The 13,943-nt window shown below is 51.8% G+C and overlaps 1 protein-coding gene across 9 annotated transcripts in view; it reads left to right on the top strand.

The window, feature by feature from the left end:
- BAHCC1 (BAH domain and coiled-coil containing 1) overlaps window positions 1-13,943 on the top strand; it is an 89,835-nt gene that overhangs the window by 16,637 nt on the left and 59,255 nt on the right. For 8 of the 9 annotated variants that reach the window (XM_044984024.1, XM_044984023.1, XM_044984021.1 and 5 more), the window contains one exon: window positions 84-372. The exons of the other annotated variant lie outside the window; for it this stretch is intronic. In XM_044984024.1, coding sequence (XP_044839959.1) covers window positions 198-372 — 175 coding nt within the window. In that variant the 5' untranslated portion in view covers window positions 84-197. The remainder of the gene's footprint in view (window positions 1-83; window positions 373-13,943) is intronic. 9 annotated transcript variants of the gene reach the window in all.

Raw genomic sequence — 13,943 nt, 5'->3', positions numbered from 1 at the left:
GGTACCCAGCGCGGGCGGGCGGGGATTTCTCCCGGCCCCCGGGCGGGCTGCAGCCGGGCTCACGCTCTCTCTCCCCTCTGCAGAGGATGAGCCGGGACGCCAGGAGCAGACGCGGGGCCCGAGCCCGCCGGAGCCCCGAAGGAGGAGCGCTGCCCCGCTGAGGAGCCGCCTCCGGGCTGCGTGCAGCGGGCCCCGGCATGGACGGCCGCGAGTTCGCGCCCCCGCCTCACCTCCTCGCCGAGCGCGGCAGCGTGGGTCACCGCAGCAGCGCCGGCCGCCTGGCCGCGTCCGGCCACAGCCCCGGGCAGCACCCGGGCCACTTCCCGCCGGGCAAGTTCTTCCCCGCGCCCATCTCCATGGCGGCGCACACAGGTCAGTGGGGCCCGGCTCCGCGGCTGGGGCGGGAGCTGAGCTTTGCAGCCGGGGGCGAGACGCGGTTCTCCCCCTTCTCACCGCAGCGACAGGGGAAAACCCCCCGGCCACAAGCCTTCGCTGCCCGGAGAAAGCCCGGGAGGCGCCGAAGGAAAAGCCTGCTCCGGGGGGCTGTGAGGGGCAGTGGCCGGCGTGTGCCGGGCCGTGTTCAGCGGGCTGGTGGGTAGAACTAGAAAATCCCGTTTCTATATAAAGCCCTGAAGTGTCAGGGTGCGAATGGGTTTGCAGGGCGCGCAGTAGCTTTAACAAGTGCCTCCGGGATCCTGCTCAGGGCACACAAAGTGCGGCAAGGAAAATAGACCCAGTTAGATGCAATAGGGTCTTGGGAGATCATCTGTAGCGCCCTTTTAATCAACTAATGCTTCAGAGCCGCTGCAGCCAGAGAGGGGTGCGGGGAAATCTACCAGGTACCGACTAGCTACATGCTTAGGATTAAACAAAACACAAGCAAAACTATCACCCGGTCAGTTATATGCAGGAGCCGCTGAGGGGTTCTGTGGAGGTGAGGTGCGGTTCCCGGTCTTCAGCGCTGGCCTATAGCAAAGGGCGGGGGTCAGTCCCCGCTCTAGTGTGTTCTCAGCCTGAGAAAGGAGGAAGGGAGGTTTCAGGATCTGGCCCTCACAGTTTGCCTTTGCTTCTGAGTTCTGTGGGCTCCTCGGGTTTCCAGAGGGTTGATCCACGGTGGGCCTGGATTTTAAAGTGAGCTTCTGCTGTGTGCGAAATGAAGGATTGGAGTTAGAAATCTGATTTCCTCCGGATTTACTCTGCAAACGTATTTACAAGTGGGAATGGTGGAATTCTGATGGGCTTCCCTCAGCTGCCTCCCTATTAACCCACAAGTGAATATATTTTTGTCCTCAAAAGTTTTTGTGCCCAGACTGCTGGATTTGAAAGCTGTTAGCTGTTCTTTAGTGACAAGAAGGAAGGGCTGTGGGAAGCTGTGTGCAGTGTGTATATGTGTGAGATATATTTATGGATGTATGGATGTAATGCTCGTCCTGCACAAGCACATAGCTGGCTCGATTTGTTTACAGTTTGCTTTAAACATCAGAGTAAATGTTTTGCAGTTTTTTGAAACTCAGCAGTAAGAGTTATTATTGCTAGCTTGATGAACTGTGAATACTAATAAAATTATATCTGCTTTAATGGGATTACAATTAGTGCGTGGATTAAAAAGGACGGCATGAGATGGACTAGAATGGAGAATTGTCATCTGGGAGCGCAGTCAAAAGACAACTGTAAATTTCCTAAAAAGAAAAAAATGACACACAAAAATTGCATAATTACTAATGGGCTTTTAGCATGATGAGATGAAGAAAAGTGCCACTAACAAACACAATGATCTAGACATACTTATTCTTAAATGTGCTGTATTTGAAATAATTACATCATATATTTGTAGAATTTTCCCTGGATGAAATGTGTATTTCCTCTTACTATTTTCTCCCTTCCCCTTCCTTTTCTTAAAAAAAAAATGGCACTATGCTAATTGCAGTTCAGCCTTTCAGAAACAGTTGCTCCCAAATGACACCAAGGTTTATTTTAAAATATAAAGCTGGACAAACAGGGCAAATAGTCAGATTTGTGTTTAAATGGTGTTTCTTCTGTACTCCCGTGGTAGTGCCCCTAGTTCAGACAGTGCCCCGTCCCGCTTCAGAGAAGGTTTGGTCCAAGGCCCCACGTAGTCACTCATGTAGCTCAGAGAAACCCGCTTTCTAAAGTCCTCAGTGTTGTGTTTAAGTCTCATTGGGGAATTCGGGGGAGATGAGGAAATTTGCAGGTAAGCAAATTGCTGATTCCTGTAGAATAAATTATTGATGGTATCTTGACACTGAGTATTTAATTATAATACAGGGAACGACCTCACAAGGACCAGAGGCCACTGAGTAGGAATATACCGACTAGACTGGATGGAGCTTTGCCAATTTTTTTTTAATCTGAAAAAGGTTATTAATGTCTCTTAACCCCCTGCTCTCAGCCTTTAAACATACACACACGGGATGGCTCAGGAAAGACGACGAGCAAAACCTGTCCTGACAGAATTGTTTTGACTCCTTCAATTTTCAGGTTGCGATTTGGATAAAAATTGAAATGTACGGCTCAGAAGGCCCCCAGATGAGACAGTGCCATTGGGGGTCTATTGGTTCTAATAAGAAAAGCGCTGCTCAGAATGAGCGTTGGTTTTATGTCCAGTCATTCTTCCAGTCAGGCAAAATTCCAGAAGGCGCAGATAGTTGATCGAGCATTTATTGTAACACTCCCGTTGCTGTGGAATTCTCTCCCCACGGAAAGCTTCCCTCTCCCCCCTCAGACTGTACTTTTTTTTTTTTTTTAGTCAGCTGCAAAGACCTTGATTTTGAAGTTAGCTTTTAATGTTTCACAAAGTGTTTTTCTTAAAACGGAGTGCTGATAGTTTTATAATCCGGCTGTAGAAATTTTATGGTAAAGTGCTGTTATAGTAACCTTGTCACAAAAGGTGCAATTAAAATGTTTTGTAGCGTTATTTTTAGTGCAGTGGTAGATTTTTTTGTCTCTAATGCAGATGGTCCGAAGTCAAAGCTGTGAAAGTTGAGAGAGGAGAGAGAGGAGCAGGGTTATTTAGCAGTCCTGCTGCCTCAAGCTGCTGAAATTTCAACATTGCTGTAGACTCTTATTTAGTAAGAGAGACATTTTTATCTTTTCGGAAAACCTCCAAATAGAAACATTGTCTCTCTCTCCCCTGCTGCCCCTCCAAGGTAGCTGCATCTTTCAATGGTTTAGCTTGAATGGAAATGACAATAAGAAATAATCTGTGAACTGCTGCAGCTAGAAACACAAATATAATCATCAGACTAATTAATAAAGATTAATAGTAATCAGGAACGGCAGCCGTCTCTAGCAGGGACCATAAAGGGCTGCAAGCCGAGAATTTCTGGTGGAGTACGTCCATCTTTTACTCCACCACCGTCCAAGCCCTGAAACTTGCAAGGAATAATAGATCAGTGTATAGATTTAGTTATCATTAAATCCAGTAATTTCCTGGTGAGACAAACCCTGTAAAGGGGTTTCCCCCCACTGCCTTTCGTGTTCTTCTTTTTTTAAAAGAAAATACATTTTAGTAAATACCTCATTAACTGCATGACACCAGTGAGTGTTTTTGCAACACAGTTACCAGCATTAAATAGGTGCTAAAAGAGTTACTGTTCAAAGACATGTTCTAAAGACTCTAACCATCTTTACTTATAAATGACAAGTAGCATGAGACATCAAAGGCAATGCACAGCTAACAGCTAGGAACTGCCAGGGCTGATCTTTTGCACAAGAACTGTACGATGTACATTGTTATGCAAGGCAGCTGCGGTTAACACACACACTGGGAAATTAAAGCTCAGGTTTGGAATGTGCATTTTTCCACTGGGAATTGCTACACCATCATGTCTAATTATTCCTATAAGAAGTGGAATTTTTCTATAGGACTATCCATGCTGGGTGACGCTAATTTAGTGGCAGGCAGAGCCTTGGTGCAAATAGCGCATCCTAAGAAATTGACTCCAGCAATTCTTAGAAACCTGCCCAGCCTGGTGGGAGAGGCTGTGTGACATATGGAAGTCCAAATGCAAAGAAGTCTGTTAAAATAACATGTAGGAGTCTAAAAATACCTCTCCAGAAACTCACTTAAAAAAAAAAGCCAAACCCAACAACAGAAAGATCTAAAAATATTCCGGGCTTTGGCAAGGCCCATGAAGTTAAATAAATTATACAAGAGCCATTCATGGGAGAGTCTCCACTTTCTCTTACGGGAACATTGTTCAAGCTAATAAAAATTATAATTTACTAGCCACCGAGCTTTTCATGAGTCTAAATTTAATTGGTTGGGCTTCTGGAGTCCATCATTTCCTGCTGGATTAGTAGATTTGTATTGGAGTTTGTGACACGGCAGAGAATGAAAAAAGGCAGAATCATGAAATGCCGTATTTCTGGGCACAGGCAGGACAAGGGGACTTGCCCTGTGGCCTGTGCAGTGGTGGGGTTTTGGGAAGGGGCTGCTAGGAAGTGAGGATGCAATTTGGATGCTCTGGGCCTTTGGAACGCAACACGGTCATTTAAATATGATAAATGATTGGACACCTTTAAGAGTATGTGTGAACAATCAAGATGCACTCCAGCAGGCGCATAGGATGTATGCTGTCAACTTACCTATGTCATTAGTGCAGGCTGTGAGCATAAATAATGGGAAGACAGAGCTCCTCTGACTACCCTCCACTCCTCTGCTTGATACCCACAAAAGAGCCCTCTCACCTCCCTTCAAATTGGGGGGGGACATCTGAGAGCACGCCCCCCCCCCCCGCTTTAGGACACACTCCTCTTGTAGCTGCTGCCAGCAGAGAGCCTTCAAAATAGAAACACATTAAGGATAATGGAGCCACCAAATGTGATCTCGGGAAAGCTGGGTGTAACCACTCCCGCTAGTTGTGGCTGGGTCTGTAATTTGGAAGGGAGAGAGAAGTAGCCCAGTTGGTTGCAGGAAAGAGACATCGCAGCTCTTTTAGAACATCGTACGGTTACTTATTTAGCTGTTAACCTAATTTCATTCTTTTCTCGCTGCTGTTCCATGGCCTGGCGCTGAGTGCTTTGGAAACGTGGCTAACGGTAATGAACGATGAGTAATAATTACTCTCCCCGATAAATAACCAAACAATATAGTGGGTTGGCTGCAGTAAACCAAAAAGGTGGAAAGACAGGCGCAGAACGGTAATTACAGCATTGGGCCGGATCCCCAACTGGTGCAAATCAGCGTAACTCCCCTGAAGGCAGGGAAGCTGCCCAGACTTACACACGGTGAGGAGAGGACCCATGTCTTGCCCACATCTGTTTTTTCCTTTGCTTTGGTACCGGCTGCCTCTCGGTCAGGGTTCTCCAAAGTGCAATTCACAGGGCATGTGTAGTTATCTGTCTGTAACATGGCTCCCTCCCCTGCTGCCCCTTCAAGCGTGGGACTACACATCCCAGAATACCTTGCAGATGGCTGGCTCCAAGGTTGTGGGTAACTTGGAGGATGCGCAGCATATAGGATAAAAAGGTTTTGTTATTTTATTAAACCCATCATTCAAAGCTGGGCAGTTAGAACAGCCAAATGCTTCGCTTTGCATCTGGTTTTGGCGCAAAGATCATGCAAATGAATATGTCAGAGAATGTTCTCCAGTGCTGGCGCACAGGACTGGGAATCGTGACCCCTGGCTCCATTTCCAGCTTTCTCACTTCCTTGCTTTCTGTGCCTCAGTTTCTTCACCTGTACAATATGGAGACCATTTACCCTCCTTTGTAAAGGGCGCTGAAATTCTCCAGTGCAAGTTACTAAACAAGAGCAAAGTATTATTTATGCATGATAAGTGCAGCATTGTGTTCTGGGAAGTTGCCTGTGTGACTTCTGATACGTCAGAGTTTGGATGCCTGACATTTCTTATTTCTGATGCAATTATAGAGAGAACCAAACAGAACAGAATCGATTTTGTCCTTCGGAACCTATAGGGGCATATTTTAATTTTCCTGCCTACCTCCCATTAAAGTCACTGAAAATCCCTCATGGAACATACCCTGGAATATAGAACAGATTTTCTATAAAAGTCACTTTGTTCCACAATTAAAATCCTACGAAGGAACTGAAAGATTATCGCTGAATCAATATGAAAAGCCTGCCAGAGCCCATCATGGTCCAGGAAAGAGTCCTGCCTTCGTAGCAAACTAGCCTCATCAAAGTTATCCTGGTGTAAATCTCTAACTTCACACTGGTCTAGCAGTCGGGTGGCTCTTGGCCCGGGACTTTGAATCTCACGTGGTGCTCAGACACCAGGGTGGAAATGCCCATAAATAAATGAAATAAGGGAAAGAAGAAGTGGAAAACTTCAACAAAGAGGTTCTGTGAACTCGATACTTTACACGGAGTCTAAATTTTTGCCCTTGTGACATTTTTATAGGCTAATATATAGGTTAGCTCATGTAGTGCTATTTGTCACTGCAGCAAAGCTCTCTATTCGTTGCAATATATAATAATACTGTACCCTGCGAGCAGCAGCCTGGAAGGGATTTTACATAAGGCGGGAGCAGGAGTTTTGCCCAGGCCAAACATTGCTGGGTAGCTGAGGGAGCCCCGGAGCCCCGCTGTGAGGTGAGCCTGGTGATTTCTGGTTTTCAATCAGGCCCCATCGTGTGTCAGATACGAGCCCTCAGGGCCCAAGTTGCCAGCATCTCCTGCTCTAGTTTGTTCTCACTGCAGCTGTCTCGGTGGATTAAATTCCTGGCTGGGATCGGTCCAAACACTTAATTTTTTATTCCGGCGTTCCCGAGAAAGGGATGGGTCAGAAACAGGTGGGGCTGTGTTTTCTTTTTTAAATGGACTGGAGATTGTTTCTCTAATTTCCTAAGACCTTGAAAGCAGCCGAATCCACGTCACCGGAGGCTGGTGAATTGGGATCCAGGAGCCCTTGGTCGCACGCACACATACATGTGCAGCTGTGTGTGTCTTCAGCAGCAATCCGCCGAGCGTGAGAGAAGCAACAAAAACAATGCTGGGTGGGAGCGAGAATGAAGAATGGATCTTGAGGCAAACCACCTCACAACTGTCTTTTAATTGCTTTAAGATTAAATCTGACTCATTTAAAGTGTGTGTGTGTGTGTGGATGGGGGGGCCGTGTATACATCAGCCCCAGTCACACCGCTTGGGCGCCGTGGAAGACGATAGCCTTCCATCTTCTCCAGGCATAGCCTGAGCAGGCGTGAGGATGTGGAGCTGCAGGGATCAGTTAGCTATCCATCATCCTAAACGGAGCCTTGTCTTCCGCCCCTCCGTATCGCCTGTGCCAGCCCAGCCTCTCTGGAACATGCATTGCATTTTAAAAAGTAGGTGTCAAAGTTAAAACAGATTTTGAGATTAACTTGTCTACTCCTTATTAGTGACACTCCTGCTGAAGATTACTGAGGGAGGGAGGCGGGAGGTAAATGCACATGTGTCAGGGAGAAAAAAAGCAGAATACTAAGAAACCAAAATCTTGTGGAATTACACTTGAGTGGTTTCATCTGTTCATTAGTTATTATTTGGATCTGGGCAGAGACAGATAGGCTGGGGCTAGACTAACTGTACGGCACATTTTATGATCTCACCTGTGGACACTAAGTGTCTCTAATAAATACTGTTATGATTGCCCCAAAATATGGAAATGAATGCTTGACACCGGGGTGCCCGAGCGGCCACGCTGTAACATGGAACTGGAGTCCTGTTTCAGGGACGTGAATCTCTTTGATGTACTGAGGGATTTTTTTTTGGGGGGTATAAATTTGTTATTCATCATGGTGAAAGAGACATAAATATTCCAGCTGCCGGTGATGTCAGAGGGAGATCCTGTGAGTGATTGTGTGTGTCTGGGCATGAGAGAGAGTGAGCGAGAGAGATCCTGCGGGGAAGGGGGAAGTGTATATTAGGGGGAGAAAAATGTACCGTGCAAGTCACTGATCTCTGTTCCCAGGGACCCCATGGTGCTGAGATCTGAACAAATGTCCCCTTCACCTGACCTACCCGGTGTCCCAGGGGTGCATGTAGAGGAAGGGGAATCTGGAGCTGTGAGCACCGGAGTTTAAACAGGCAGCTTCAGAATGGAGCCAGGGGAGGAGACAGGGCCGGGCTGGGCAAATGAACTTGTGTTAAATGCACTTCCTGTAAATGCTGATGGGTTGTTTGGAAGACCGGTGGAGCGCACAGCGCGGGCAGAACGTGCGAGCAAGACCAGCGCGCGGAATCCCGGGAAACCTCGTTACAAACCTTGGGATTAGGAAGCGTTTTTAAAACAGGGCTCTTCCACGGCGGGTTTGCGAGCCCTGGTCCAACTCCTCCCATATCAGATATGGAGGGAGGCGTTGGCTCCATCACTGGCAAGGGAATCGCCCCAAGCCCCCTCCCCAAAGCAGCCCCGCCAGTATCTTGTGAGGTCTCTGGGCAGGCAGGTGCCCTGCCTCAGACAGAGCTCCCCATGCAGAGCCGATGTGGTGGGCACAGGAATGCCGAGATGGCGGCGCCCAGACCCGTTTGGGAACGCGCTACTCAGGTGCTGCTGGGAGCTGAGCAAGGTACCTCCAGCCAGCAGCAAGGCCAGTAATACCAGCATGATGAATGTGGGGTTCTCTGCCCCCCAGTGCATCTCGTGTTCTCCTCGGGGTACCGCAGCCCTTACGGAGCCTCGGGGAGTCAACAGAGACAAGTCAGCAAGCTGCATCCAGCCTAAACAGAGTGCGAAACGCACAGGGCGTCTGACAGCAAAGCTACATGCGAGCGCTGCGCTGGCCTGCATCTCAACGTCCAGCGGAAGGGAGGGTGGCACCAGCGGTAGCGTCTCCGAAGGCCGGGGCTGTGCGCTGATGGCTACGGAAAGTGACAGCGAGTCTGGTAATGGCAGCAAAGCGTTAAAATAGCAGGATTTGGCTACTAGGTGTCTCTGCAAAGATTCACATGGGCTTCGAAGGGCGAGCGGCCCCCCGCGTTGAGCGCGTGTGTGCGAATACACCATCCTCCAAGAATGGGACTATGGGGCTGGTTTCTCTTTCATCCACTCCGTAAAATACAATAAAACAGATGGGCCCAGAGTTGCAAACTCAGCTCCCTTCTGCCCAGGGCCGGCTCCAGACCCCAGCGCGCCAAGCGCGGGCTTGGGGCGGCATTTTGCCGGCAGGGCGGCAGCCGGCTCCGGCGGACCTTCCGCAGGCATGACTGTGGATGCTCCACCGGAGCCGCGGACCAGCGAACCCTCCGCAGCTGCGGGAGGTCCACTGGAGCCGCGGGACCAGCGGACCCTCCGCAGTCATGCGTGCGGGAGGTCCGCTGGTCCCGCGGCTCCGGTGCACCTCCCGCAGGCATGACTGCTTGGGGCAGCCAAATTCCTAGAGCCGCCCCTGCTTCTGCCCTGGCTGCACTGTACTCCCAGGTCGGGACGTGGGGACTGGAGAAGAGCCGATCCCAGGAGCTCAAACCCCCTATTTCCCCTTCGTTCCCTTCTGGGGCCTCAGACCGGTTCTCCCCGTCACAGCTCATCAGACCAAGGCTGGGAACCTCCTGTCTCTCCCCACCCCCACTCTCCCCTGCCTGGGCCTTGACCCACCTCTAGCCCTCCCAGGCCCGTGTGGTCCCTCAGGCTGGGACTGGAAGCAGGGCGGGTCCCACGAACGGCCCTGGGGAGACATCCAGCCCCTGGGTCGGACAAAAGCAGCTTGGCCCAAGTTTTGGGGACCCACCTGAACTCCTGGCTGGTCTCTCCTTGCGCCCAGATTTCTTAACCTGCCTCAGTGCCCGGAGGTGGGGGCTGGGCCTTGTGTTAATCCGGCTGCTGGTTGGGGGACGCGCGCAGCCAGGGAGCATGGGGGCGACACTGGGGGAGGCCGGGGAGCCCCTCACAAGCCAGCAGGAGCTCCAAGGGAGAAGCAGCTGTTGGGGCCCAGGCAGGGCCCGTCGCTCGCGGGCCTGAGAGAGAAACCACTGAGGGGAAACGTACTGAGCCCAGGTGCAGCTGGGCGGTGGTAGAGCTTCGCGGCCAGTGGGCCATTGACTTCACTGGGATCAGGTGTTCCCCCTTCAGGCCTCCTCCTCCACGCCTGGGAAGGTGGGTGCAGGGGGCTGGCAGGGGACAGACCCCTCCCTCCCACCAGACAGCTGAGATGCCCCTTCAGGGTCCAGAGCCTGTGTCCCCCTCCCCGGTTAGCTCCCCAATCCCTTCCCTGGGCAGAGCGATTTGGGGTCCCCATGCTGCAGTGTGGCAGGCCTGCTGCATGCTCTCTGCAGGCGGGTGAATTGCAGCCGTCGGGCTGGACAGCCCGTACCCACGCTGCTGAGCTCGCCCCGCTGGCAGGGAGTTGGGGCTCAGCACTCTGGCTGAGGCAGGACCACAGCTGTGTAAAAGAACAAATCTCCAGGGGCAGCCGGGAGGGAAACACCACGGGGAGCTGGCTCGATAAACAAAGACTCTTTCCACAGACCAGGCCAACGCCCCTCCCGCAAGAGCCGAGGCCTCTGCAGCTGAGAGCCGGCAGCTCCAGGGACAGGCCCAGCTAGTGGGAGGTGCAGTGCAGCCAGGAGACCTGTGTTCTTATCCCCAGCTCTGCCAGTGCCCGGCTGTGTGACCATGGTCAAGTCACTTCCCCTCTCAGAGCCGCTGTTTCCCCGTCTCTAAAGTGAGGATGATAAAACTCAGCTTCCTTTGAGACTACAGATAAAAAGTACCACGCACCCCTCTTCCAGCCTCCTCTGAGATGGACAGAGACGCCAGCGGGCATCAGGCCACGCGCCATGCAAGCTGAGCCGCACGTTATCAGAACCCCCTCTTGGAAGCAACCAGACTTAGCCAAATCCCAGCACGTGTGTGTGGCCCGGATCAAAACCCAGCTGTTAAATTTCTTTCTTTCTAGGGTAACTCAGAAATACGTCATCAGCTAGCAGGGTGAAGAAGCTCTGCTCTTGAAGCTGGAGTGGGATTCACCGAGTAAAACCAATATTGATGTTAGTGGGGCTTGGCGCTGGCCTCCCGATACATTGTGCTTTATTGCTCACACTCTGCTTTGGGAATTTTGGTGGTGTTGCTTTGCTCTGGGCCCGCTCTGCCTTCTTGCCCTTGGTGGGGATTTTATGTATTTGAAACACTCTGAGAACTGAATGGAGCAATTCCAGGGGCTGGTTCTCAGCCCTGCAGACAGCAGCTCGTCGGCAAAGGCCCTTTGGATTTACCCAGGGTGCAACGCGCAGCCTCCTGCTTGTGTTCCAGAAATGCAGGGAGCCAAGCAGGCTGGCGGGAGCGATTTCCAGCCCCGGTTTGGATGCGAGAAGCTCCAGGTGTGATTCTCCCCACCCGGCCCGGCTGTGCCCACTCTCCTTCGCACCTGGCCAAAGTGGGTGTGAAGCCGCTCAGCTCAGAACTGCGCGTTTGCCCCCCTGCGTGCGGGACGACTGGTGACACGAGGGGTCAGGCGGGAGAAGCGGGGCTCAGAGCCAAAGCAGTGATGGAAGATTCGCATATGGGGCCAGGTGCCCAAGAAGCTCCGGGTGGGCTGGGATCGGACTCAGTTCCCAGGGTTTCTTGGCTGCGATGACTATTCAAGTAGCACCAGGCTTTGTGAGTAGCCCAGGGGCTAGTGGAGGCAGCACCCAAGAGATCCCTGAGCTGCCCTGGTTCCAGCCGGCCAGGTATGCTGTCTGTTCCAGGCACCCTGCACTCCCTGCAGCCAGGGAGAGCTGTGCATCCCCCCACTCCCGGGGTGCACCTGCCCCTGGCCGTCCAGCACAGCTGCTTCCTGACCCCATTATGGAGATATCCAAGCACCTCACTGTCTTGATGGATTCCTCCTCCCCATGCAGCCAGGCCAGAGAATTTAGAGATTAAGGTTCCATTGGCACTTGGGCAGAGCAGGGATTTGAACCAGAGTCTGCCAAGTCCCAGGCTAATGGGATCACTGGTGCTGCGATTGCGGCCATGGGAGGGGAGAGGGGTGTGACCAGTGGGTCATTGCTCAGTCTAGACCCACATCCGCAGCAGCTTGTGTCATGTTGCTTCCCACTGGCACCTTTCTGCTGGCGCTGGAGCGCATTCAGAGTGGTACAGTGCGATGATGGGGGAGCTGAACTTGGCAGGGGGAGCTCTGGAGGGGTTTGCTCTGGTGCCTGTGTTTGTCTGGCTTTCTAAGCACTGGGACATGAAGTGGCGCTGATCAGAACCGCTCCTCCGTTCTCTCTCTCAGGCAAAAGGCGACAGATTGCAAGTGGCACTTACAACGTAGAAAGTAGCTTGTGATTACCCATTGGATAACATTTTAATTGTGCGTCTGGCACTCTGTCAAGCTAATTTGAACTGCATTTCAATATTACAGCATTTATTTAGTGCCATAACAATATGGATTAATCTTAAATTATAACACTGAGGAAATTATATTACACTTATTTCCTATTTGCCAAATATTTAAAGGGGCAGCGTTAGGTTAAAAATCTCGTTATCTGAAGGGAAAAACAAAGGAAACTCACGTGCCGGGTCTGGGATAAGGCTTTACATTAGTGCAAGGGAAGGACTTGAAAAGACTGTCGTTATTGGCGCTGTTTGTTGGTTCCCTTTGCATCTCCGGCCTTTGAGGTGGAGTTATCCAGCTCTTACTTCCTAACTAGGGTCGGTGTTAGGTGCTGCATGGGGCAGGGAGCAGTTACTGCAAAAGGGTTGGGGGTTAACTGGAGATGCGAACTGGGTTTCATTGTTATTAAAAAAATAATAAAATCAGGTGATCGTTGATTTCTCTTGACGCCAGTTTTTGTTTTTTGGTTGGGGGGGGGGAAATCTTTTCAAATAAACCCTCGGTGTCTGGTGTAAATGGCTGGGGCTGGGGCCGAGTGGAGCTTGAGCAGCTTTGAGTGACAAATCCGGTATTTCTCAGTCCAAAGGGTTGGTTCTAAGAGCGGGCAGGGGATGGAGGGAGTCCTCTTCCCCTCCTCGGTGTTCATGGCTCACTCTCATCTCAGTGTGAACGTGGCTGCAGCCGAGGGGCAAGTGCCCAAGTAGTGATATGGGGGGGGGGAGGAGCCTCTCTTTACTTCTCTCCTGTCTTTGCTGGAGCAATGGACACTGCCCAGCGGTGAGGAGGGAAGGGGTGCGTCTGCATGTGGGCGTGGGCGCAGAACTGCATTCCCTGGCTCCTTTTCTGGGTATGTTTCCTTTCCTGGAGCTTCTTTTAGGAAGCCAGGGTTAGCGTTTGTGGAGATACGCACCCTGTCCCCCGTGAACTGACCCCACGAAACAGGACTGAAAATCCATCCAGTCCTCTGCACAACTCCGAGGGGCGAGCCGGGCACAGATGTTGCAGCCTGTAAAGTAGGGAGACTGCTGCATTTCCAGGTACCGGGATACTCCGTGTTTGACAGATACCCAGCGCTCTGAGTGGAAGGCACAGGGGAGCTGGGGGAGTGAGCTCAGCCCCCCAGCGTGAATGTGTTCGACCGCCACCCGGCTGGTCCCCACCCCACAGCTGTTTGATGGTCCCGGTGTGAAATGAGCTGCTGGCTTCAGCCCTTTCCCCAGGGGGCAGGTGCCCAGATCACAGAAACACCAGGGGCAGAGGTGCTAATTGGTCCCTGTGCTGCCAGGCCAGGGGCTCGGGGGGAGGAGGGTTTCTGCAGGTCAGGGCTGTGCTGCGCAGGTGCTGGTGGCGGCGCCGTGCAGGGGGGGAGCTGAGACTTGCTTTGCCTCGGCCTGTGGATAAATAAAGCGGATTCCCCAGGGCTGCCCCCCTGGAATCTCTCCAGGGGAGAAGTAGCCAGGATGCTAGTGCCTGGATGGCTGCGATGGGCAGGGAAGGTGGGTGCCATTCCTGAGTTCCCCTCTATCGCTGGAACCAGTGTGTGAGGTGCTCCTGGCCCCGGCGCTGGGGCATCCTGCAGGCAGAGCACTGGCCGTGGCTTTCCCAGAGCCCCAGGGATTCTGCAGGCAGCGTCGGCCCCAGTGTGCTGTGCCAAGCCCCCCGCC

The sequence above is a fragment of the Mauremys mutica genome, chromosome 12, assembly GCF_020497125.1.
Source record: "Mauremys mutica isolate MM-2020 ecotype Southern chromosome 12, ASM2049712v1, whole genome shotgun sequence".
Classification (NCBI taxonomy): Eukaryota; Metazoa; Chordata; order Testudines; family Geoemydidae; genus Mauremys; species Mauremys mutica.
This window is presented reverse-complemented; position numbering and strand designations above follow the sequence as displayed.